The 26,747-nt window shown below is 45.9% G+C and overlaps 1 protein-coding gene across 2 annotated transcripts in view; it reads left to right on the top strand.

Annotated features, from left to right (window-relative positions):
• The window catches only part of GMPS (guanosine monophosphate synthase), a 74,356-nt gene extending 48,166 nt beyond the window's left edge, over positions 1-26,190 (top strand). For both annotated transcript variants that reach the window (XM_075937754.2, XM_025184864.3), the window contains exons 14-16: positions 3,244-3,374; positions 12,700-12,872; positions 25,638-26,190. In XM_075937754.2, the coding sequence (XP_075793869.1) occupies positions 3,244-3,374; positions 12,700-12,872; positions 25,638-25,739 (406 nt within the window). In that variant the 3' untranslated portion in view covers positions 25,740-26,190. The remainder of the gene's footprint in view (positions 1-3,243; positions 3,375-12,699; positions 12,873-25,637) is intronic.
• Positions 26,191-26,747: the final 557 nt, after the last annotated feature.

Raw genomic sequence — 26,747 nt, 5'->3', positions numbered from 1 at the left:
CTTCATGCACTCATTCAGGCTGTCTTCTGTCACTCTTATGGGGGAGACTGAGATTGAGCAAGGAGTTGTAGGGAGACTGAGGCTAGGAATCAGTAGGAGAAGGTGGGGAAGAGCTCTGACAGGTAGCCAGAGAGCAGGTGGAAAGTTGGGAGTGGCGTAGCAGAGAGATTGGGGGACAGAGCCAGAGAAGGAGGAAACTAGAGCAAGGTGATGGGGAGGAGATTATGCAGGGGATACTTTGAGATCATGGTGAGGAGACAGGTCAGACAGGATGGGGTTGATGGGACAAAGAGTTCAGGTGGGAGGGAGAGACCTGGGACTTCCTGGGAAAGGAGACTGAGATTAGGTGTGAGGAGGAAAGACTGGGACTCAGACAACAAGCCCAGCGTGGGAGTCTAGGATTGGCTGGGCAAGAAGACTGAGTCTTAAATAAGAAATCTAGGGAATAAACCTGGGACATAGAATGGACCTGCTTTGGGGAATGAATCTGAGTGATGCAATGAGGGAGGCTGTTGTTTGTAGGAGCCTTGCCTCACTTGTTGCATGGTAGTAGTGAGTGAGGCAGGGCATTGCATGAAGAGAAAGGACTGTCTCATAGTTGAGGCAATTGAATATGACTCTGGAGAACTGGATTTTTGTCCTTACCTATGCCACAGAGTTCCTGTGTAATGCTAAATAAATCACATAAACAAAACTGTTCATAGTGGGTTACTAATTTATTTCTCAATTTCTGGTTGCCTAACTTGATACCCTTGTGTTTAATATGCAGAAGTGCGTGGCACTCTGAGTTGCAACTAAAATCTATAATAGTTGTGCTTTGAACATTTTAAGTACTCTGAAAAATTGGGTCCTGGGTATTTCAAATCAGGAAAACAAAATGTGTGTAAATTGTTTACCTTATTCTCTCTGTACTTCAGTTCCTATCTGTGAAAGGATGATATCATCACTTTATCTCACAGGGAGTGTTGTGAAGATAAATTTAATATTTACAAAGCACTGAAACTGTAGTGATGAGTACTATAAAAAGCAAATTAATAATTTTGTATAAGGTTTGAATAATGTGCCACAAAAAGGCATAAAGCTGCACAAGAACAAAACAGATTTGTGAACTGTGAATGAGGCAGAGTTCCTGTGGAAAAAATAGTTGTGATTACATACTATCTCATAATGTTTATGCACAGCACCAGCCTTATTTCTGGCACTTCCTAATTTTTGTGTGTTTGACTTATAAGTATAATGGTTTTTTTTAACATATTTGTATGTGTTGCTGTAGTCTATTATAGACTGCATAACTGAATGTTACTGCTGTTCATTCAGTTTTGTTATGTCTCTGGGTGTTGTATGGTGCCTAGTACATGATTCTCAAACTTTCTCCTTTGTATTTATAGGGGGCTTTAAAAGGAGAGGAGAAAGTTGACTTTTGAGTAGTTTATTAAAATAGTCTTCCAACCTCATAACTTCACAGTTTTTATTCTATAACCCCGTGGTCCCCAACACGGTGCCCGCGGGCGCCACGGTGCCCGCGGGCGCCACGGTGCCCGCGGGGGCATTCGTGTGCGCCCGCCACGTGCTTGGGGCTGGCCTGGCCCGTGGCGCTTGGGGTGGGGGGCCCCGGCCGCTTGGGGGGGGTGTGCCGGCACCGGGCGCACGGAGCTTGGTAGGGAGGGGGCGCCGGCCCCGGCCGCTTGGAAGGGGGGGGGGGGGGCGCCGGCACTGGGCGCACGGAGCTTGGGGGGGAGGGGGCGCCGGCCCCGGCGCACGGAGCTTGGGGGGGGGGGGGTGCTGGCGCCGACCCCGGCCCCCGGCGCTTGGAGGAGGGGGGGACGCCGGCCCCCGGCGCACGGAGTTTGGGGGAGAGGGGGCACCGGCCCCGGGCGCGCGGAGCTTGGGGGGGAGGGGGCGCCGGCCCCGGGCGCAGCTATGGGCGGGGGGGGCGCGCGGCTATGGCGGGGCCCTGCCCCCGTCCCCGCCCCCTGGCGCCCGGCGGGCGAACGGCCACGCCCCCTGGCGCCTGGCCACCACCACAGGTTGGGGACCACTGCTATAACCCAAAAAACCCAATTATGCTTGCCCATAATTTGAGTTTATTTGGACAAAAATTGTGTTTTCATTTTATTTGCAGAGGGGTTTTTGTTTTTTGTGTTTTGATTTTTTTTTTTACTTTAAGTCTCAGTTTGATATGGCAGATTTATGTTGAGTACTTCTCTGCTCGGCATTGTTAGGCATGTCAAAGACATAATTCCTTTAAATATCAACGTTTACAGTATTTGTAACATATACTAAGGATCAGGACTGCTGAGGGGAGATAACTGCCACTGTGACGGGGGTCCCAGGCCATTTAAATTACCCAAATGAGCTGCAGAGCTCCTAGCCATAGGACTGGTACTGGCAATGGTGAAGGCAGCTGGTTGGGCATGTGGAAGTCCTGGCTGTGCAGGAAGAGCACACCCAACAGCACAGCCAGCAACTTGCTGGGCACCAGCCAATGTAGGTGCAACGCCAACAAATGTTAGATGAATATGTGTGTGTGTGTGTGTGTGTGTGTGGTGAGGGGGCCCATTCACTGTTCTGCATTGGGGCCCACAATTGCTGTTGGCGGGCCTGCTAAGGATGTATTAATTTGTGTTGTGCATCAGTTCTTTATCCATATTTCACCTTATTCTAGAGCAAGGAAGAAAAAAGCTTGTGTATTACTTATTAATAATTAGTAAATCACCAGAGATTTATAAATAGCAATAGAACTGTTCATTCACAGTGTGTTATTTCTCAAACTGTGAGGTTAGCCTCCTCAAGGAGGCTTTGATTCTTCAAAGGAGATTTCAGAAGAAGCAGAATGCAAATGTAAAATTTGTATTGTATATTGTTGAAACAATATGAACTTTCACTGCCATCAGTTGAAAAATGCTTTCAGTAACATCAATAAATGGGCATTTCTGTGTAGTTCACAGGAAAAAGCAAGCCTAGAGCTATTGGCACTGTATGTAGGAAATAAAATAAATAGCTTTTGAGTTCCAAAAATAGAAAAAGGTACATCGGGTTTACAGAATATATCCAACTGAAATGTCTTGTCTTTATTTTAAAATTAAAGTTTGTGGATAAGGGTCAAGATTAAAAAAAATCATACTCTTAAAATTTCTCGGTCTCATGTGCTTCACTGAAACAGTAAAGATATAATCTCCAAGCAACCTTTTTAATTCTTTAGGCATAAAATGTATTTTTCTACAATCTACTTTATCCTCCTAGAGTTGTATATGTGTTCGGTCCACCAGTCAAAGAACCTCCTATGGATGTTACACCCACTTTCCTGACAACCGGAGTCCTCAGCACTTTACGCCAAGCTGATTTTGAGGCTCATAATATTCTCAGGGAGTCTGGTAAGTATTTAGCCTGGATACATGAACTTATGCTTATCAGAAAATGCTTGTAATTCTTAAATCAGTATGTAGTTACATGTTTTGAGCCAGAATATTCAAGAACTGTGCCGTGTATTTTCAAATAATCACTACTTAATATGGTGGTTGACTTATTTCTTATCCTGCAATGAATGGCTTGAGTTACTAGATGTCGTCCAAATAGAATGAAATTTAGTCTTTAAAATTATTCTTACAGAAATCACCTCAGAAATGATTTTTTGACACTACATAATGCCTGATTATGAATTCATCCTTGGTTTGTTGAGCAACAGTATCTTCCTCTAGCACTTTCCATTTCTCTGTGGAATTGTGTGTATGAATCAGTGATATGAAATTACATATGATGTTCTTGCCATTTTCACTTGTAGTGATCATCTTTTCTTACCCAAATATTAAATGTTTGAGAGATGATTTAAAATATTAAATAATAGAAACCTCTCAATAAGAGTAGCCAGAGCTGCTGAGAGCAGACAATATTACTTATTATCTGAAGTTTGAGGTATTTCTTTAAGCCAGGGTATGGAACCTTTTTTGGGTCAGGGGCTACTGATCCACAGAAAAATCAGTCGGGGGCTACACACAAGTGAGAAGCAAAAAAACCCAACCAAACCCTCACTGACTTGGTGGTCCCTGACTGAGAAGGAGAAAGATATTCTGCACATTCCTCACGTACACCAGAACCTTGGGGGGGAGGCTGGTAGATTTTGTGTGCTCCAGCCCCAGAATGGGACGGGGGAGGAGGGGAGGCTGGATCATCAGCGTGGGCTCTCAATTGCTGGGTGGGCAGCTCTGAGCTTCAGGGGCCAGATCCAGACAAGATGGGTGCCACATGTAGCCCCCCAGCCTTAGGTTCCCCACCCCTGCTTTAAGCTGAACAATCCATTAGTCTACTTTGAGGGTTTGAAACATAACAAATTAATATGAAGTGATGGCTCAATAGTGAAGAGTGGGCCGAATGTGCTAAGATTAGGGCTGTCAATTGAAAGGGGCAGTGGAGCCTGGGGTCAGCTGGGGACTCCCCAGCTGATCCCAGGCTCTGCATGGCATTTCCCTAGAACTTGGGATCAGCTGAGGAGTCCCTACCTGTTAAAAGCACAAACATATCAGGAGGCAGAAGATGCAGTCACCTTGACTATGTCAATGTTTCAGAGCCTAGGTTTACAAATAAATCTAAAACAATGCAAACTCACACCAACACAAAAATTAGAGTTCATAGGAGCCCACCTAGGCTGCACAGTGGCAATAGCCTCTCTTCCACAATAAAGGTTCCAGACAATCACGGAACTGGTAAGAATGGCTCAGAGCAGTTCCCAAGTCACTGCAAAGCTATGCCTTCAACTATTGGGTCACATGGCTGCAGCTGCCTTTGTGGTACAACATGCTAAATTATACATGAGACCCATGCAACTGTGCCTAAGAATAGTTTACAAGCCAGATTTCCACAGTATCAACAAAACCACGTCAATTCCTATCAAAGTGAAACAGTCCTTAGGTTGGTAGACAAACCCAGTCAATGTGTGCAAGGGAGTACCTTTCCACTTTCAACTACCGTCCATAACTGTCACCACAGATGCATCTGTCCTGGTTTGGGGTGCACACATCGGGCAAATTGAAGGTGCAAGGTCAATGGTTCCCAGAGGAATCCAAGTTGCACATAAACATAGTAGAGGTTAGGATAAGGATGTTAATTATTGGATAATTGATTCGACTTTGCAGTTTGCATTGACTGTTCGATTAGTTGATACTTTGCCTCTGCCTTTGAAGTATAGCAGAAACTCTAGGGCTGTTGCTACACTTCAAAGGCAAAAGCACTGCGTGGAGCCCAGGGTCAGTTGGGGACTTACCCACTGACTCCTGGCTCCATGCGGCACTGCCGCTTTGAAATGCTAGGAGGAGCTTGATGCCGGGCTCCCCGCAGCGTTTCAAAGCAGCAGCACTTCACGGAGCCCAGGGTCATCTGAGGAGTCTCCAGCTGATCCTGGGCTCCATGCAGCGCTGTCACTTTGAAACACTGTGTGCAGCCTGGGGACACCCTAGCTGGCAATGGGCTGCATGTGGCTTTTCATAGTGGCAGCACCACATGGAGCCCCCCCGGGGTCTGGCCCCAGGCTTCAAGCAGTGCTGCCGTTTTGAAGTACCTCCCCTCCCCCCCCCTTTGCTGCCTCTATTTGATAGAGGCAGCAAGGAGTGGGAAGCGACTCATCGACTATCCTGTCAACTATCTAATAAGCATTTGCTTATCGGATAGTCGATTAGTCTACTAGTCCTTCACATCCCTAGGGCAGGGCAGTAAACAATGCTTGCCAACACCTTTTACATCTAATTTGCAAAAAAAGTATACATTTTTACGGCCCATCAGACAACCATGTACTACAGTAAGCCGCCAGGATGGAGCCTAGTCATACCACCTCTGTATGAAGTCTGGCTATGGAGATGGTGTGTCCCATACAACATACACCTTTGATCCACCTATTTGCCAGACAAGTTCAATACCATGGCAGACACCCTTACCAAGAACTTCAGTTTGAATCATGAATGGGGGATCGATACCAATCTCCTATTAGAAGTGTTCAGTCAGTGGGGATTCCCTGTTGTGGACTTGTTTGCAACTAGTACCCACAAGAAGTACTGTTCTTGTGAGAGCATTGGAATGCACTTTCTAGGGGATGCGTTCACAATAACGAGTTCACCACTATCATACGCGTTCTAACCAATACCAGTTCTCCATCGAGTAATCAACAGGATAAAGCAGGACAGGTCCATAGTAATAGTAATCACTCCCTGTTGGCCCAGACAGACATGGTATCTGTGTCTGAAGCATTTGTCCACAAAGAAGCCATGGCATTTCCCCACACTCCTGCATATTGACTCAGAACGGAGGTCACATACACCATCCATGCGTCCACACTCTCCATCTGCAGGCATGGTTTCTGACTGGATTCTTCTCAATAGTTGCAGGATAACTATGTGAAAATGATACATTTATTAAGTGGCACAGGTGATGCTTCCCATTATGAGGCCATCTTAAAGCTAGCTAAGATTGTCTAGTGTAGCTAATCATCTGATTATATTACCTTTTGTTGTGGCTAATTTATATGTAATCAATCATGGGAATTTTTAGTAAATGTCATGGACAAGTCAGGGGAAGAAAACAAAAATTCATGGCCCATGTCTTGTCCATGAATGATTTTCCATAAATATCCTGGACTTAATCTTAATGGGGGCTAGGAGACTGCTGCTGGGAGGGGAGCCTGCTTAGGAAGGGGGAGCTCCAGGGAGCCTGTTGGCAGTTGGGCCACCGAGCAGAGGCTGCTGTGGCCTCCCCTTGGACCACAGCTCAGGCAGTCCCCAAGGTCAGCTGCACTGGCTGTTGCTTCGGGGCAGTCTTCTGGGTCAGTTGCCTGGGGCCCCATTCCAGCAGTGGCTGGTGTAGTTGGCTTTGAGGCCACCTGGGCAGCTGGCTGCTGAGCCACTGCAACAATGACTGTTTCCCAGGACCAACTGCTTGGGTAGTCCTACGGTCAGCCATACTGGCCACTGCAAAAGTCACAGCAGTCAAGGAAAGTTATAGAATCTGTGATGTCTACAACTTCTGTGAAAGACACGGAGCCCTATTGATTAGTAGATTTGAGCTGTAGGTATAGGAATAAGCAGGATTGCGTTACATAAGTATAGGGGGGACAAGAATTTGAGTGTGTATTAGGTATAAAAGCAGCTATAATGCAAGACCTAAAGGCCAAGGATTGTTAAGACTTCTGCTTAGTTCCATAAGGCCTTATAAACCATATTTGTGGTTGTGTTTAACCAATTACCCTTTCCAAGATGAGGGTTTGCATCTACTCCAGTCTGTGAGAGTTCAGCCCCTAACATCAACTACTGTAGAGGGTTCATGGGGAGCCCTCCACAATGCACAACAGAAACTATGTAGTGCTCTTTCTGTAATAATTTCTATTAACTTAACAAAACAGTCCACACACTGCAGTCAGGTAAAGGAGATAATGCATGTTTGCATTGCTCTTTCCCTGTATTGTGGATAAACTCAGAATGTTATTCATCATCTCCACCATAACCAACACCAGTGCTCATAATCCTGGCATTTCTCATGGTGCTGAGGCTGGGATACAACTTTCCTTATGTGTTAGTCTGATGCCCACTGACTTTCATACAGATTTATGAAGGTTTTAACACCTTTTCCTTATTTTAACTTCCATTGCTTTTGGGTTTCCCCATTTTTCACAGGCTAATTTGTTCGTTAGTTCCTCTTATATTCATTAATATTTGTTGCTTTATTACCATAGCAACAGGCAGTTCTACCTTAAGGAAGTCTCTAATGTTATTAACTTATGCCGATTTATCCTGAAGTCTAATTTGGCTAAGCTAAATAATGTTCTACAAAATTAGTTAATACTTACATTTCACGTTTATATCCTAAATACTATATATCTCTTATCTTTGGCTGCAGTCTAAAAAAGGATTAACATGACATGGCAAACCAGAAGTGACCCTGTAACAGTACATTTACAAGATTACTGTATAATAGTTAATAGGTGATGTTCAAGATAATATGCCTAGTGTACCCATCAATAATTCAAGATGCCCAATTGTATCACATGGGAAATTCTGCAGGGACTAACACGGCTACCTCCCTGAGACTTTTTGAAATGTTAAGTGAGAAGACCAGTGGTTCCTTACATTCATTGAAAAATTCTAGGCAACCATCCACTCTCTGGAGATGTACATCTCCAAACAGAAAATATGCATCACAATCTTACAAGCCCAGACCAATATTTGTGCCCTTCTGCCACCGGAGGGCCTGTGATCCATTGCTGAAAAAGCAGAGACCTCAGCAGGGCACACTTAATGCACCACATTCCAGTCCAAAACTCCCACACAGAAATATCTATACGGGGCCCTTTAGAGCAGCAAAGCTCCCCAGATGCAATTCTGTTGACCAAAAACCCTGACACATAGAATACTAGGACTGGAAGAGACCGCGAGAGGTCATCGAGTCCAGTCCCCTGCCCTCATGGGAGGACCCATTACTGTCTAGACCATCCTTGATAGACATTTATCTAACCTACTCTTAAATATCTCCAGAGATGGAGATTCCACAACCTCCCTAGGCAATTTATTCCAGTGTTTAACCACCCTGACAGGAACTTTTTCCTAATGTCCAACCTAATGTCCAACGGAAAGGGATCTAGGGGTCATAGTGGACCACAAGTTGATTATGAGTCAACAGTGTGATGCTGTTGCAAAAAAAGCAAATATGATTCTAGGTTGTATCAACAGGTGTGTTGTAAGCAAAACTCATGAAGTCATTCTGCTGCTCTACTCTGCACTAGTTAGGCCTCAGCTGGAGTACTGTGTCCAGTTCTGGGCGCCACATTTCAAGAAAGATGTGGAGAAATTGGAAAGGATACAGAGAAGAGCGACAAGAATGATTAAAGGTCTAGAGAACATGACCTATGAAGCCAGGCTTCATGAACTGGGCTTGTTTAGTTTGGAAAAAAGAAGATTAAGGGGGGACATGATAGCGGTTTTCAAATATCTAAAAGGGTGTCACAAGGAGGAAGGAGAAAATTTGTTCCTCTTGGTTTCTGAGGACAGGACAAGGAGTAATGGGCTTAAAGTGCAGCAAGGGAGGTTTAGATTGGACATTAGGAAAAAATTCCTAACTGTCAGGGTGGTCAAATATTGGAATAAATTGCCAAGGGAGGTGGTGGAATCTCCCTCTCTGGAGATATTTAAGAACAGGTTAAATAGACATCTGTCAGGGATGGTGTAGACGGAGCTTGGTCCTGCCTTGAGGGCGGGGGGCTGGACTCGATGACCTCTCGAGGTCCCTTCCAGTCCTATGATTCTATGATTCTAAACCTCCCTTGCTGCAGTTTAAGCCCATTGCTTCTTGTTGTATCCTCAGAGGCCAGGAAGAACAAGTTTTCCCCCTCCTCCTTGTGACACCCTTTTAGATACCTGAACACCGCTATCATGTCCCCTCTCAATCATCTCTTTTCCAAACTAAACAAGTCCAATTCCTCTTCGAGTAGTGTCCTCGTGGGTGCTCCACTGTAGGTGAAGGGTCGCCCTGAGCTGCAGATCGGAGCTTTGCAAAGCAGTTTCCCCCCCGTTGAGCCGCGCATGCTCAGAAGGCGTCTCGAGCCCTTTCCGCCCTCTGCAGCGCGCGGCTCAATCCCCTCCCTTTCAGTTTCTCTTGAACCGCCCTCGTCAGCGGACGGAGCGAGCAGGAGCTCCCTCTCAGTCTCTCAGACTGTATTTCCATTAGTTAGGTTACCACAGTTTTCCCCCCTGTTATATTCCAAGTTAGTTTTCCTTGTTTTCTCTCTTAAAATAATAACAACAATTTTTTATAAAAAGAACGAAACTGACAACAAAATCTCCCCTCGGGGACTGAAACTCACCTCAGACCGGCTCCTCAGCTGGAAAAACATATAAACGACATAAAAGGAAAGGAAAGGACTATCACAACAGTCACAAATAAATAAAACACTGAGAATACTAACACTTTTAAGAAATAAGAATCTCCGAACTATGTCTGCCTCCCCAGGCTTTAAAAAATGTGAGCAGTGCTGCGAGCCTATGCCGGCTTCTGACGGCCATACAAAATGTATTCAGTGCCTGGGGGAAACTCACTCACCCCACAGCTGCACACACTGTGCTTCCCTCACAGAGAGAGCTAGAAAGGATAGAGAGCTCCGCCTGAGGATGATTTTGTTTGAAAAGTCTCTGCAGCCTACAGAGCAGGGGGAACCACAGCATGAAACCCCCCCACCGCCAAAAACTACAAGGCAGAGAGCATCACCATCGCGCTCTCTCCCACCTTCTTCCTCCCCAAAGACTCAGGGAGAGGGGCAAGGAAGTCCGAGGACCCCTGCTAGCAAAGCAGAGGGAAAATCCTCGCGTTCGGCACCGGGACCGGTGCGTGCTGCCTCCGAGCCGTCCCAGGAACGCGCTAACAACCCGGGGCGGAAAGAAAAGCTTCAAGCCCCGGCACCGCGGAAAACTCCGGTGCTGCTTAAAGGGACGGTGCCACTCAAACTCTTGGCACCGCAACAAAAGAGACCCCGTGCACAGCCGGCACCGGTTGCAACTGCAAACCATACTTCTACACCGGCGCCAGCAGCAGACAGTGAGATCCATGAGTCTGCTACAGAGCACTCTCAAACAGCATCTGACACTCACAGCAGGCAACAGCATTCATGCCTGCCTCCCACTGACTGCTCACCTGGGAGGTCCTTTGTAAGGCATTCCCCTCCCAGATCTATGTCTCCAGTGTCATTGCAAGACGCTCCCTTACCGGATGATGACCGACATACGACATATTCTTCGTGACACACGTCGCCAAGGAGGTCTCGTTCCTACTATCATAGGGCTGGACCACAACAAAGCCCATGGCACCCTTATTGGTCTTACCCACCCCCACCTTACCCACCCAAATGGGGGCCCTGGGATCATTGGGACCCATACAGACACCGGTCCTCAGCCCACTCCACACCATCTCGAAGGAGTCTGCCTCATCCACAGCCCCTACCTCCTGCAACACACATGGAGGAGGAGGAGGAGGAACGAATTTCGGACAATGAATCTGATATTCAATCAATAAGCATCACACACCCTGACGACCTAAGTGCCCAACAGGATGATGCAGTTATACCAGCAGACACAGTAGCGATTGATGACCTCAAACAGTTTCAAGAACTATTCAAGCGAGTAGTGACAAGTCAGCATGTCTCCCTCCAAGAAGTGCAAAAGAAACAACATCACTTGTTAAAGAACTTGCATCCTACATTACATAGTAAGATTGCCCTGCTAATTGACGAGGCAATCATGGAAACATCTGAGGATCTGTGGAAGACACCCGCATCCATCCAACCGACTAATACCACTGAACTCTGTTAGTGTCAAGGAATATCTTCTTCAGAACAAATTGCAGTCTATAAAGGATCTGTTGGGCTCATACATCCTACAAATGTCAGTTTGTTCATGCCTCATCCACCTAAATCACATGGATTCCTGCACCTGTGTGATACCCTTGACAAGGCTTTGCCTTTCTTGCCTGCAGCCTTGGCTTTGAAAAGTGTATGCAGTGTATGGTCAAGTTAGTCTTGTTCCCTCATAGAGCATGAAATTCTGTAGGGTGATGGGGGAACAAGGAACAGACGGAGCCACCTGAGAAAACATTGGTCATAGATACTTCACTGTTGTTGTAAGTAGGGTGCCAATCCAAAAGAGCATACAAGGCAAGGGACATGGACTGCCTAAGAGCCCAGGATGCACATATAAACCTACTAGAACTGCAAGCTTACAAGTCCTGCAAACCGTTCCTACCACTCTTGTAAACCTGCCACATTTCAGTGATGTCAGACCGCATGACAACAGTTTTCTACATCAGTAAAAAAGGCAGTAATGAGCTCCCCTCCCCCTGGCCAGATCCCCGCTCCACCACCTGCCCCAGCACCTTGTCTCAGTACTCTGTTCCCTGCCCCCAGTTGGGGCCACATTAGTGAGGCTTGGGGTTTTTTGGAGTTGTTTTTTTGCATCTCACTTGTGTGGCCCTGACTGACTTTTCTGTGGGTCAGCGACCCCTGACTCAATGAGATCCCTCTCTGTGAATCTGAGTTATTGGTAACTAAGTAATGGACATTGCTGGTAAAAATCTTCCAACTTCAGGTGCATGGGGCACTTGCATACTCTAGATGGAATAGACAAGGTAAGTAACCTCTTTTACAAGATTTGTACTACTACACTTTGACTACTGTTTCACAAAACTTCTTGGAAGCTCTTCCTGATATTCAATATGAATTTTCCCTTTTGTAATATTTTCAGTTACCCCTGCTTGAAGGAATAAACCCTCCCTGAACTCACTGCCAGTTCTGTTATTTCTTACCTGATACAGAATAATAGGAGGAGGGGTGCCTAATGAAAGTCAGCCAGCCATTTGTATGAATGAATTCTACATTCCATGTTCTATGTAAAAAGGACTTCTACCATATTTGGCAATATTGGTAGTTTAAGTATATAGAATATTAATATTATGTGAAAGTATTATCACAATGTTCCAGCATGATGTTTTTGTAGGGTAGCTCATAAAACTTATTGTCCATGTAAATATATTTCTTGTATATTGCATTTACTATGTACAGTATGAAAGTGATACAAAGTCTTCCCTCATCAGATATATCCTTATGCATGTTGTGTAATTTGAAGTAAAATCCGTTTAGGACAATGATGTTAATATGTAGCTTTTATTGCCATTTTGCTTAAGGTTATGCCGGAAAAATCAGCCAGATGCCAGTAATTTTGACACCATTGCATTTTGACCGAGACCCCCTACAGAAACAACCTTCCTGTCAGAGATCGGTGGTTATTCGAACCTTTATCACTAGTGACTTCATGACAGGCATTGCAGCCACTCCTGGCAATGAAATCCCAGAAGAGGTAATAGTTCATTTGTAAAATATGTTTATTTTTTATGTGACCTGAACCCAAGATTATTTTCACATAGTCTGTTTTGTTGCTTTTTGGGAGGGTTTTTTTGGGGAAAAGGGGATGATTTTTACCTAAAACTTTAAAACGTTAGTAAATATTATGTGAAATTTGACTCCTGATTACTATTTTGATTTGTCAGTATATTCTGTCTGGAGGGATCCCTGCCATACAATAAGCCCATAAGGATGTTTCGAGCAGTTGGTAAAACAAGGAACAGTCGTAAAAAGTCCCCCTTCTTAAGAATATTCATCAAAACCTTCAAGCCATAGGTTATTTATTTCAGTGGGAGTTGTAGTTGTTCAGCACTTCAAAAAACCTGACTAACTCTAGTTAGGTACATACACATAGATTTAGGACCCTATGTTTAGATACTCTCTTTGCATATTTTGGTCATTTTCACCATTTTCATGTAGTGTGAAGCTTTATTAAAAATATGGCATGTGTAAAGAATGGTTTAAATCTTACTCTTTCGAGTTTCTTGGGTTTACTATTTGTCATTGTCTCAATGCTAATTCACACATTAAATGATTAGAAATAATTATTGCATAGGTCAGAGTAGCATAAATATGATTATAAATTCTTTGACTTGGTTCAAGGAAGTCTTTTGTAATAGATTTAAAAAACATAGAGACTGTGTCTAGACTGGCAAGTTTTTCCGCAAAAGAAAAACTTGCCAGCTGTCTACACTAGCCGCTTGAATTTCTGCAAGAACACTGATGATCTCGTAAAAAATCAGTGCTTCTTGTGGAAATACTATGCTGCTCCCGCTCGGGCAAAAGTCCTTTTGCGCAAAAGCTTTTGCGCAAAAGGGCCAGTGTAGACAGCTCAGATTTGTTTTGCACAAAAAAGCCCCATCGTGAAAATGGCGATCGGGGCTTTTTTTGCACAAAAGCGCGTCTAGGTTGGCTACGGATGCTTTTGCGCAAAAGTGCTTGTGCGGAAAAGCGTCTGTGCCAATCTAGATGCTCTTTTCCGCAAATGCTTTTAATGGAAAACTTTTCCGTTAAAAGCATTTGCGGAAAATCATTCCAGTCTAGACGTAGCCAGATGGTTTAATATATTTGCATTTTAACAATTCTAGTGTACAAATGGGGAGGGTCTTCATTTTATTTGAGAGTATAAATTTCTTATTTAAAGTCTTAAATACGTATTTTGTGCTATATATAAAGCTTTGATGTCTCATAATATTGAATAATAACATTGTGACAAAATAGTATTGAAAGTGTGGAAGAAATGTACACCTATGGAAGTAATTGCAGTTGATTTAAAATTTCAGTTGCTTTAGGAGAGCAATATTGTGTTGTGCCATGTGGATTTGTATATTAATATAGAATACACACTAAGAGGATACCTGAAACAAAATACATAATTCATCTTCAAAAAGTGTCCCTATGGGTCCTCCACTGTAGGTGTTTTGGTGCCCTGTACTTATAATCAGAGATTTATAGCAGTAGTACCCTGGATGACAATGTGTTTATGGTGCCGTCTTGCAATGCTGTGAGTGATAACCAGTGCACATCATCAGCCATCCCTCAGTTCCTTTTCTATTGCCGTAGACTTAGGTCTGAACACAGCAGCTCTCCTCACTACGTATTTTCCAGATAAGAGAGCCCCTTTTTCCATGTTGCTCTTTTTCCGCCAGGTTTCCTCACTGTTCCCCAGTGATTTCATTAACCTATTATTTAAAATATAAATTATTTCAGTTTCCCTCCTTTTCTCAGTACCTTCCCTTCATGGGGTCTCCACCATGCCAAGCTTCTCCTTTTTCAAAAGATTCCTTGCTTCCAGGTTCTCCATTCCAGTTTCAGATGGCGATGTCGAGTGCATTAGATGCTTTGGAGAAGCTCATGTCCCACAAAAATGCCCCAATTGTAAAAAGCTTTCAGCGAAGTCTCTTAAGGTATGGGATCTTCAAATAAAACTGCTCCCCCTAGAGAAATTGCTAAGACTAGCTTGTGAATCAGAGTATCAGACCTCACCGCTTCAAAAATCACCTACAGCAACCTCGGATCAGGGTTACCATCCTCAGGACCCCGCCAACTAAAAAAAACCCTTTAACAAAAAAGACAATCATTGCCAGAGAAAGATTTCCCTTCAAAAAAGTGCTCACCAGCAGCAAAGTCCACCTCAGTACCACCAACGACACCATCTTTATCAGACACCAGGCATGTCCGGTACACACAAGTCCTGAGGGGGTAAGGTGTCTAAACAGCCATGCCCTCCAACAGGCTCAAAATCTAAGAGCAAGACAGGCTGTTCCAGTGAACTAAGGAACTGGCAGCACCGCAGATGCCTGCACTGATGGCACCAAAGAAACTTTCTGCGCAGGCTGCCATGCATTTGGCACGGAATGTCTCATTACTGACAATGACACTGAGCTTTACCGTACCACGGCCACTTACTTCCCATGTGGATTTGGCCATATCCTTGGTACTAGGCACTCTGCTTTTCGGTACCGATGGTACTCGTATGTACCAGGGCTTAGGAGACTAATGGCACCGACTAGCTGTGCCCCGCCCTTTTCAAGTGACGATAATGAATATGATGAAACCCTGTCATTCATCTTCCAAATCTACCATGCACCCTCAGCAGCCTCAGATGCCAGGACAAGTCTGGTAACCATTTCCGTGAATGCCACCAATTCCGCTCCCTACCACTTGGCCAAATTGGAACCCATGGGCTCAACAATCTGCTTTTTCACAAGCAATGATTCTTCAGAGACAAGAGCTCCTCTCCTAGCCCCATTTGGACACACTCCAAGACGTCACAGAGGCTTGGAGGATGTACAGGAAAATGATGCCATGCTTCCTACACATTTATCATCATCACTGGATGAGACTATCATGCCCCACACCCTAATACAGGAGACAATTTCAAATCATTCCAAGACCTCTTCAAAAGGATAGCATATTCATTGGACATTCCTCTTGCAGAGGTACCCAAAACACAGCATAAATTGACTGATATCCTTCAGGCCTTCTCTTCTTCAAAGATAGCCTTGCCAATAAGTGAGACCATCATGGATGCTGCCAAGGCAATCTGGCAAACCCCCATGTCCATCCCATCTTCTTCTAAGCGGTGTGGCAGAGTCAATCCCACTCCTGGACCCCTAGCCCCTGGACAGGCCACTGTCCCACAATTTAGGAGTCGCCGTATAAGATTCACTCTCCTTGTCTTGGTGTTTGTCGTCTCCCTGCAGCCTTTATCAGGGCTGCTGCTGCTCTACTTGGCTCCTCCGGTTTCTTTATCAGTTGTCTTTCTCCACATTCCAAACCTCTCCTCGCTCTCCAAACTCCTTGTCAACACTCCAGACTCTTTGTCAACACTCTCCTCCCTCCACCTGCAGGGAGGGTTTTTAAAAGAGGCCTCCTGGCAGCCCCAGTCAGCTTCACCTGGACCTTAATTGATTTGCAGCCACCCTGTCTCAGCTGCCCCTAATTAGCCAGGATTGCTGCCTCTTTCTGCAAGAGCTGCCTCTCTCCCCTTCCACCAAGCCCTTTAACCTGCTCTATCCTACCTGCTCTGTCACAGCGGGCAGACTGAAAGTATTCTGTGCTGGCCAAAGAAGCTGAATTCCTCTTTTCCCATCTTACCCCAAATTCTCTTGTCATTGATGCGGTACATCATAGGGGCAAGCAGACCCAGTTCAAAACAACCCCCAGGACAAGAATTGGAAGAGGTTATGCATCTTCGGCAGGAAAGCGCATACTTCTTCTTCGGGGATGTCCCTGCGGGTGCTCCGCTATGGGGTGCTGGGCTTGCCCCTGCGCTGCAGATGGAAGCTTGTGATGAGCAGTGTTCGTCCAGACCGCGCATGTGCTGCAGGCCCGCGGCTTTCGCAATCTTTTCTGTCTTGCACGGTGTGGCCCCCCTCCAGTTCCTCTTTACCACCTCAGGCTGCAGATGGTTGGAACCACACTCCTCATTTCACTCACTGAACTAGATTCCTTCTAGTTCCCCCATGTACATACACCTCTATTTCCTCTTTCCTTTGTTTTTTTCCTTATTTCTTAAAAAAAAAAAAAAAAAAAGAGAGAGAACTACTAAACGGGAGTAAGAATGGAGACTGCATACTGTTCTTACCTCCCGCCTCTCAGCTGTTCTCTTGTCCGCTCCTTGTATATAGTTGTGTTCCCCTTTAAAAAAAAAAGGGGGGGGGGAGAGAGAGAGAGAGAGAGAGAGAGAGAAGGAGAAGAGATAAAGTCAACAGAGACATTATCACTATATTACCATTACTTTAGAGATAAAATTATTAATACTCAGACAACTAAATGTCTCTCCACAACTGCAAACAAGAACTGCCTCAGGGCAACCGGCAAAATGTCAGCTACCGGCTTCCAAAAATGCGGCTCTTGCCGGGAGGCAATGCCAGCCTCCAATGGCCACTCGAAGTGCATCCGTTGTCTGGGGGAATCTCATGTCCCCCAGAAGTGAACCCACTGTACCAGACTCACCTCCAGGGCTAGAAAGGAGAGAGAGAGAGGCGCATTCACAGGCGCCTTCGATAAAGCCCTGCAGCCGCAACAAACCGAATCTGACCAGCAGCCCCAGAAGTGCCAGGCTTCCTCCCCGACTACGGGGCTTCAGAAAAAGCCCAGGATCTCTCCCACGAGATCCCTACCAGCTGCCCTGAACACCAGATAAAGTCAGCCTGAAAGACCGGGGACTTCTGGCACAGCTAAGTCAGATCCCTCTGTCTCGGTGGCTTCAAAGCCGAAGTGACCGCGGGAGCCTCCGCATATGCAGGTTCTCCAGGCAGCATTGCCTCCCCCTCTGCCTCCCTTGCAGAGTGCTGAGCCGGCTCCAATATCGGACCCCGGAGCTGAACATCACTGCGCCGGCACCCACACCGCTCCAAAGCCTCTATGCGGTGTCGGACTACGTGGCGCTGATCCGCCTCCCTGCCGGTATAGCGCCGGCTGCTGCTGCCGCCTCTGAGCCCCCGGCACTGATTAGCACCGCGCCGGCTGTGTCTTCAGCACACGCCGGCAGATGAGGAGCTCGGAGTCCTGCTCCTTTGATCTCCCCGCACCGGAGCTGCTCCTGCCTTTTCTCGCCGGCACCGTCCTCGCCTCCCCCGGTGCCTCGTTCTCCACGCCACTATACCCATTGGCATGGGTCCCCCCATGCCTCCTCCAATCTGCCTTCACCATTCCTGGCTGCTGCACCTTTCCACCGCAGACACCACTACAGGCAGCTCTCTGCGTCCCCTGCTTCTTCCAGGGCATCAGACATCTGCTCCTGTTCGCCCTGCTCTTTCCATACCATTACCGATTTTACGCCCGTTCCAACTATCACGACGACTGCTCACCGCGACATGACCAATATCGCGACGACCGCCACTCTTGAGACTCCCGCAGTGGCTACTCTGATCAATCACGTTCTGCCTACGATTAGGTATCACGCAGACGCTCTCCAACTCCAGCTCCCCTTACCCCTCCACATCATTCATCGTCACCACCTCATCCTCCATCAGAGACGGATCACACTGCCTCCGGGGACCACCTACCGGGGACTTCCATCCCAGACTTGTCCCCGCCAGATGAGGCAGTCACACCGGGCTACAGGTCTCCACCAGATGACCTCCATCAGTTCCAAGAGTTGTTTAAGCGAGTAGCTATTACACAAGAGATTCCGCTGAAGGAACTCAAGGACAGGCAGCACAAGCTTTTCAGGAATCTCCAGCCGCAGCATAGGTCATGCCTGGCCATTCCTCTTGACGAGGGCATCCTGGAACTGGCTGATGAAGTGTGGCATGCTCCAGCGGCGGCTCTTCCGACCAACAGACGGGCCGACAAGAAATATTCCGTACCACTGAAGGGCATGGAATTCCTCTTTGCCCATCCGCAGCCTAACTCCCTAGTAGTTGACACAGCTCAACAGAGGGCTAGAGCCTCACACCTCAGACAACAGGGCTCCAATAAGGACATAAAGAGACTTGACCTCCTGGGCAGGTAGGTCTAAACTTCAGCAACGCTACTCCTCAGAATCGCCAATTACTCGGCGCATCTCTCCAATCACACCTTTGATATGTTTTCACGCCTCACCCCCTTCATGGATCATCTCCCTGATTCTAAGAAATCGATCTGAGGTCAGTAATTCAAGAGGGCTACACATCGGCGAGAACGTCCCTCCAAATAGCCATGGACATCACTGACACCACTGCTCGCTCAACTGCTACTGTCATCGTTATGCACAGAGCTTCTTTCCTTCAAGCAGCGGGAGTTCCGACGGAACTACAGGCCAAAGTCGAGGACTTACCCTTTGACAAGGATAAGCACTTTGCAGAGACCACGGATTCCATCTTACACTCCTCTAAAGACTCCTGAACCTTGCTAACTCTGGGGATGTACACTCCCCCCTTTAAGACACGCGGTTACTCACCATACCAGCTCAGATATGACTACTCCTACATCAGACATCAGTGGCAGTAACAACACCAGCAACAGAGGCCCTTCAACAACCAACGCTCTCGCCAGAGGCCTCAGCGACACCGAAACCCAAACGGCAGGATGAACATGCCTCCCAACAACAAGCAACAGGTTTGATGCGTTGGTCAGGGGTGAGCAGACAGTCACAGGCAGCATCACAAATTGTACGACCCAGCTCTTTCACCACCGGCTGAGGCCCTTTCTACATCAATGGGCAAAAATCACCACGGACAGATGGGTCCTCGAGATTGTTCATTCTGGCTACCCTATCCCTTTCATAGCCATCCCACCCACCACCCCTCCCACCCCGTCCTCCTTCAGGGACCCCTCTCACAAGACCCTCCTCCGACTAGAAGTCGACCACCTTCTCTCTCTGGGTGCCATAGAGCCAGTCCCAAAGGATTTCAGGAACGGGCTTTTACTCACATTATTTCCTCACCCAGAAGAGGTCCGGAGGTTGGCGCCCCATCCTAGATCTCTGCCGTTTGAACAAATATCTCAAGAAATGACAATTCAAAATTATGACTTTAGCTGCCATAATCCCTGTGTTAGATCCACAGGACTGGTTTGCCGCCCTTGACCTCCAGGACGCCTATTTCCACGTCCCCAACCATCCAGCTCATAGGAGGTTCTTGCGCTTCGTTGTGGCAAAGGACCACTTCCAATACAAGGTCCTCCCCTTCGGACTATAGTCAGCCCCCACAGTGTTTTCAAAGGTTCTATCCGTGGTCACGGCCTTCCTCTTAACGCCAAAGGGGTATTCATCCTCCCTTACCTGGACAATTGCCTACTCAAGGGCCCTTCTCCACACGAGGTCTCCCAGATGGTTCACTTCACGAGGCAAGTCTTTCAATCGCTCGCATTCCTCCTCAGCGAGAAAAAGTCCGTTTTGCGCCCCACTCAGAACATCGAGTTCATTGGGGCCCGCCTAGACTCACTTGCCGGTAGAGCGTTCCTACCCTTACAGAGGTTTCAAGCTATCCAAGACCTCATTCACACCATCACCGTCAGCCCTACCGTTCCACTCATCACATGCCTCAGACTGATGGGCCATATGTCCACCACAACATATGTGGTGAAATACGCCAGACTACATCTGCGCACCCTTCAGTACTGGCTGACTGTCGTATACGACCACACCAGATACGATCTCCACAGCCCGGTAACGCTGCCACCTGGAGTTCTCCAATCACTCCTATGGTGGACCAGCCACACAAACCTTCTGTCAGGTATACCTTTCCATGGGCAGGAGCCACTCCAGCAAATCACAATTGATGCCTCTCTACTAGGGGGGTGGGGGGCTCACATGGGCTCCCTCTCAGTCCAATGGTCCCCACAAGAAGCACAGCTACACATAAACCTTCCAGAGCTACGCGCCATTTTCAACGCATGCAAATCCTTCCTCATCTACATTCGAAACACCACGGTGAGGATACTCACGGATGACATCACAGCCATGTATTACGTGAATCACCAAGGCGGCGCTCGCTCCCGTTCCCTATGCACGGAAGCCATCTGCTTTTGGAACGGGTGCATTCACCACGGAGTAACACCTACGGCATCCTACTTACCTGGCACCACAAACGTGGCGGCAGATTTCCTGAGCAGACACTTCCATGTGAAGCATGAATGGGAAATGCACGATGGCATCCTACGCGAGATCTTCCAACGTTGGGGTACTCCCCAAGTGGACCTCTTTGCAACTCCCACCAATACAAAATGCCGCAAGTACTGCACCAGGGCGGGCCTAGGCCGTGCATCCCTGGGGGATGGCTTCCTTATAACTTGGCATGGACCCCTCCTCTATGCATTCCCCCCCCATACCTCTGATCCCCAAAGTCCTTCAGAAGCTGAAGGTGGACAGGGCAATGCTAATCCTCATAGCCCCGGACTGGCCTCGCCAGCACTTGTTTCCCTTCCTCCACCGTCTCTCCGTGCGGATACCAATCCACCTTCCGCCTCTCCACGATCTTCTCACGCAAGACCGAGGACGCCTGAAACACTCCCAGATACAAATGCTGAACCTAACAGCATGGCTCCTAACTGGCTGACTCCATTCGAATCCCTCTGCTCCGTTCCAGTCCAACACGTCCTAGTACACAGTAGACGACAAACCACGAGAAAAACTTAGCTTCACAAGTGGCGCAGATTCTCCTGGTGTACCTCAAACCACCACAGTCTGACACATCCGTCGATCCCCTCCGTACTGGACTACACGTTGCACCTAAAGAACAAAGGCCTCACGTTGGCCTCCATCAAGGTGCACCTCGCAGCAATATCAGCATTCACATCACCGATAGATGGTGTTTCTGTCTTTGCCCATCCTACTACTAAGAGATTTCTCAAGGGCCTTACCAACATGGCCCCACCACACGACCCAGTCCCACCGGTGTGGAGCCTGGATGGTAGTCCTCGACGCCCTAATGAGGCTGCCATTCGAGCCCTTGGCGACTGTATCCTTGCATTTCCTCACTTTGAAAACCGTTTTCCTGATTGCCATAACATCGGCACGCAGAGTGAGTGAGCTTTCCGCCATGATGGCCACGCCACCATATACAATTTTCCATAAGGATGGAGTAGTCTTGAGACTACACCCAAGATTCATACCCAAAATCGTCTCCCATTTCCATGTCAACGAACCAGTGATTCTGCCAACCTTTTTCCTGAAGCCTCATGCCTCACCACGAGAAGCGGCCCTACACTCCTTGGACACCTTCAGGGCCTTAACATTCTACATAGATCGCACTAGATCTTTCAGGTGTATGGACCACTTATTCGTCTCCTTGGCACAGAGGTCAAAGGGTCAACGCCTATCTTCCCAGAGGATTTCCAATCTCGTAACCTCATGCATAATGCAATTGTATGCAGCGAAAAGCTTACCCCTTCCATCCCAACCATGCACCCACTCCACTAGAGCAGTGGCCACATCTACAGCTTTTCATAGAGGGGTATCTCTGAAGGATATCTGCAAGACGGCAACCTGGTCCTCACATGAGACCTTTGCCAAACACTATTCTATTTCTCTAGGCACTTGTTCAGATGGGGCAGTGGCGACTGCAGTGCTCTCCATAGCGGATAAATAGGGACTCTTGCCCTCCTTCCGTTCTGGCGACTACTGCTACGCAGTCACCCATAGTGGAGCACCCGCAGAGACATTCCCGAAGAAGAAAGCGAAGTTACTCACCTTCGGTGCAGTAACTGTCGTTCTTCGACTCTGAAAAGGGCTTCCATCTTTCGGTCTATCTTGGGCCTACGCCATCTAAATAAGTTCCTAAAAAAGGAACATTTCAAAATGGTTACATTGGCAGGCATAACCTTGGCACTACAAAAAAGAGATTTGCTGTCATCCCTCGACCTACAGGATGCTTATTCCTATATCACAATTTACCCAGCACACAGAAGATTTCTATGCTTCAGTCTGCATGGTCAATATTACCAATGCTGAGTCTTTTCATTCAGCCTAGCCATGACTCTGAGGGTATTTTTGAAGGTGTTATCAGTAGCCATAGCTCACCTACAGAAGTCAGGAGTCATGATTTTCCCATATCTGGATGACTGTCTAATAACTGCTCCATCCCTGCTAAAAACAGTACAGAATACTAGCCCCACATTCAATCTCTTCACTTCCCTGGAATTCTGAATAAACGAACAAAAGTCTCAACTCACATCTACGTAACAACTAGAGTTTAATGGCACTATCCTAGACTGCACATGTGTACACCAAACTCCCACAGCATTGCTCCCTGGCTCTGACCACTTTGGCCATTACCATAATCAATAGACCTTCGGTCTCAGCCAGACAATGCCTGCCGATTCTCAGGCATATGTCAGCAATGGCTTGTGTAGTAAACCTTGCCAGACTCCAGATATGCCAGATGTGTTGCCTACAAGGATGGCTCCAGACCTGTTATATCCCACACAGACAGTGTTTGGAGACAAGTCCCTCAGTGTTTCAAACAAAATAAAACACTCCCTAGAATACTGGCTATAGCCACAAAACCTGTGTCCTGGGGTACCCTTCCAACATATAACACCTACCCTATTGCTCTCTATGGGCGCATTTCTGGAGGGCTGGGAAGCACATTTCAACAACCACACCATCCAAGGCAGACAGCTGCCTCATGAGACATCAGCTCACATCAACATGCTTGAACTCTCAGAGGTGCATGCAAGCATTTCCTCCCCTTTATCCACAACAGAAAATCATGAGTGGTGTGAAGAAGGTGAATAAGGAAAAGTTATTTACTTGTTCCCATAATATAAGAATTAAGGGCCACCAAATGAAACTAATGGGCAACAGGTTTAAAACAAATAAAAGGAAGTTCTTCTGCACACAGTGCATAGTTAATCTGTGGAACTCCTTGTCTGAAGAGGTTGTGAAGGCTAGGACTATAACAGGGTTTAAAAGAGAACTAGATAAATTCATGGAGGTTAAGTCCATAAATGGCTATTAGCCAGTATGGGTAAGGAATGGTGTCCCTAGCCTCTGTTTGTCAGAGGATGGAGATGGATGGCAGGAGAGAGATGGCTTGATCATTACCTGTTTGATTCACTCCCTCTGGGACACCTGGTATTGGCCACTGTTGGCAGACAGGGTACTGGGCTGGATAGACCTTTGGTCTGACCCAGTATGGCCGTTCTTATGTAAAACAAATAATTCTTAACAGTCGCAAGGCCAGCAGAAGATGTACTTACTCCCCAAAATGGCGATGTTTTCTTACCCGGGCAGACACTCAGTCCATCTCTCCTCATTCCGCACCATTTTATAAGATTCTGGACTGTACACTCTCTGAAAAAAACAGGGCCTGGGTAACTTTAAAGTCAAAGTACACCTACCCGCAATTTCAGGTGAACATAATGGGACAGATGGCCAGTCAAAGAGATTACTGCTTTGTAGTCACCATCAGTGAAGCACCCACAGGGACACTCCTCAAAGAAGAGGAGCCGGTTATTCACTTGTGCAGTAACTGATGTTCTTCAAGATGGCTGTTTCTGTGGGTGCTCCACAACCCTCCTTCCTCTCTGCTTCAGAGTCTGAAGAAGTTTTCCATGGTAGAGAAGTAACGGAGGGATGGTTGATGACATGCTTCAGTCACCGTTCCCGGCGTCGCAAGATAGCACTATGCTGTCTGAGCTACTGCTGCTGTAAATCTCCGATTCTAAGCTCAGGGTGTCGAAATACCTACAGCAGAGCATCCATAGGGACAGCCATCTCAAAGAATGTCAGTTGCTGCACAGATGAGTAACTGCCTCTTAGACTCAGTGCTCTTCAAACTGTAGAAGTCTGATAAGCTTTCTTCTTTTGCAAGTAATTGACTTTCTTACTAAATCAACAAATTATTTTTCAAATACTCACTCTGAGGGATTCCTGCTAACACTAACTAAATTTTGAAGTCTGGAATACAAGAGGCTGTCAATGGAGGACCTTTTTCTCAGAAACTTTCTTTCTCTGTTGTTCCTATACAATTTATTTGATAACCTCCAGAGTATGATTTAAAGTTCATCTTTTTTACTTAGGCTGTTACTTTTGTGTGAGTGGAGATAAAGTTGAAGAGTACATTTTTATACTTTGCCAGTTTGCTTGAAATTATTTGCTATAAAGGGAATCTCTGAACTGTCATTCATGCTAAAATTTGACATTCTACGCGTGGGTCTCAACAAAGACCTCAGTTATCTTACCCATTTCAAAGATAGCTTCCCCAATTATCACCTCTAATGCCATTAGCTCACAGACATTTACCTTTCCCCACCTCTAATACCATTAGCTCACAGACATTTACCTTTCTCTCCCCCCCCCCCGCTTCCCCCTTCTGTTCTGAAATTTGATTTGTCCTTTTCATATGTGTTCCTTTTTTTTAATTGTATCCTTTGGTATATATGGTTGTGACTATTTTCTTCCACTATTTGATCTGAGGAAGTGGGTCTGGCCCACGAAAGCTCATCATCTAATAAACCATCTTGTTAGTCTTTAAAGTGCTACATAGTCCTGTATTTTGAAATGTGGTATGATTGCTTTATTTTTATAAATGAAAAATGTTTAAAATACAAAGTTTATTTTGTCAAGTAAAATGCTCTGTATTTGACTCCCACTTTTTTACTGGTCAGTAAAGATTAGGATTTTTTTTAATTTTCTTATCGCATCAGTGTACTAGTGGTTGTCGTTTTTTCTATTTGCATCTAACCTACCATAGTAAAAAACTTACTTTTAAATATTTCAATTTTTCTAGGATGCAGTTTTTCCAAAGTAAATAATTTCATAAGTACTTGTTTCCTTTAATCATAGGTTGTGCTCAAGATGGTGACAGAGATTAAGAAGATTCCTGGCATTTCTCGGGTGATGTATGATTTGACATCAAAGCCACCAGGGACTACTGAATGGGAGTAACTATTTTTTTTATTAAAGTACTGTGTGCAGTTTAAATTATATCAGAAACCATTCCCAGTGTTGACATGCAGTACTGTGAAAAGAGTGACTGGAGCTGCTACATAACATCTGATTCCTCTCCTGGAGTGTAAATCTGCAGTTAAGAGCTATGATGGGGATAATTGTAAGTGGGGCTGAGGATTTGTACGGGTAATAAATAATCATGGCAGCATTGCCTGTGCGCAGACAGATTCATATTGCTTTTGCCTTTTGTCTTACTGATTCTTCCTGTTTTCATGTGTTTTATTGTTACTGTCATTTCATGTCTCTGTTTTTGTATACTGTGTAAAAAGAGACAGTTTATTTACTTTTACCAAAATCATTGTTACAGCCTAAAAATGTAAAATGAATAATTAATATGACCAACTGCTTTTGAACAGATTTATTATAAATAAATATTTTGCCAAATGGAGTAGTGGGTACTGTTGAGTTGTGGAATTAATGTGTATCTGTTTGCTGTGTACTGTTAAGCCTGTTCTGATGGAAGTATTAGCCCGTGACAATAACATTGAATTCTGAAAGATTGATGCTAAAATAATATGAAATGTTCTTTCATCTTCCTTTTTCTGCTTGCTCCCTCTTACATCACTTTCTTTTGACAGATTGAATTATGTATATGGACAACAAAAACACACATCTACACTTCTCATCAAGCTTCAATATACATTTAATCATATATAATAAAATATAGACATCAGTAAAATATAAAGCAGAATATACTCTGGAGACTGATGCAGTGGTAAAAGTGGGAGTGAAGTTTTGAGCAGCTCATTGCAGGACCACCAGTTTTAGTTAGAATGATCTAGTTCACTTTTGCTGTTTTTTAAACTCTTACACAATGACCCACTCCCATCCCACTGCCTGTCCCCACATTTTTGTTTATACTTGGTAAGAGTTTACTTTATAAAGGTTTCCTTTTATAGGGGAAGTATTCATGCGTGTTGTACGGAGTTTGATTTTAAGACTGTT

The sequence above is a fragment of the Pelodiscus sinensis genome, chromosome 10, assembly GCF_052426305.1.
Source record: "Pelodiscus sinensis isolate ZL-2025 chromosome 10, ASM5242630v1, whole genome shotgun sequence".
Classification (NCBI taxonomy): Eukaryota; Metazoa; Chordata; order Testudines; family Trionychidae; genus Pelodiscus; species Pelodiscus sinensis.
This window is presented reverse-complemented; position numbering and strand designations above follow the sequence as displayed.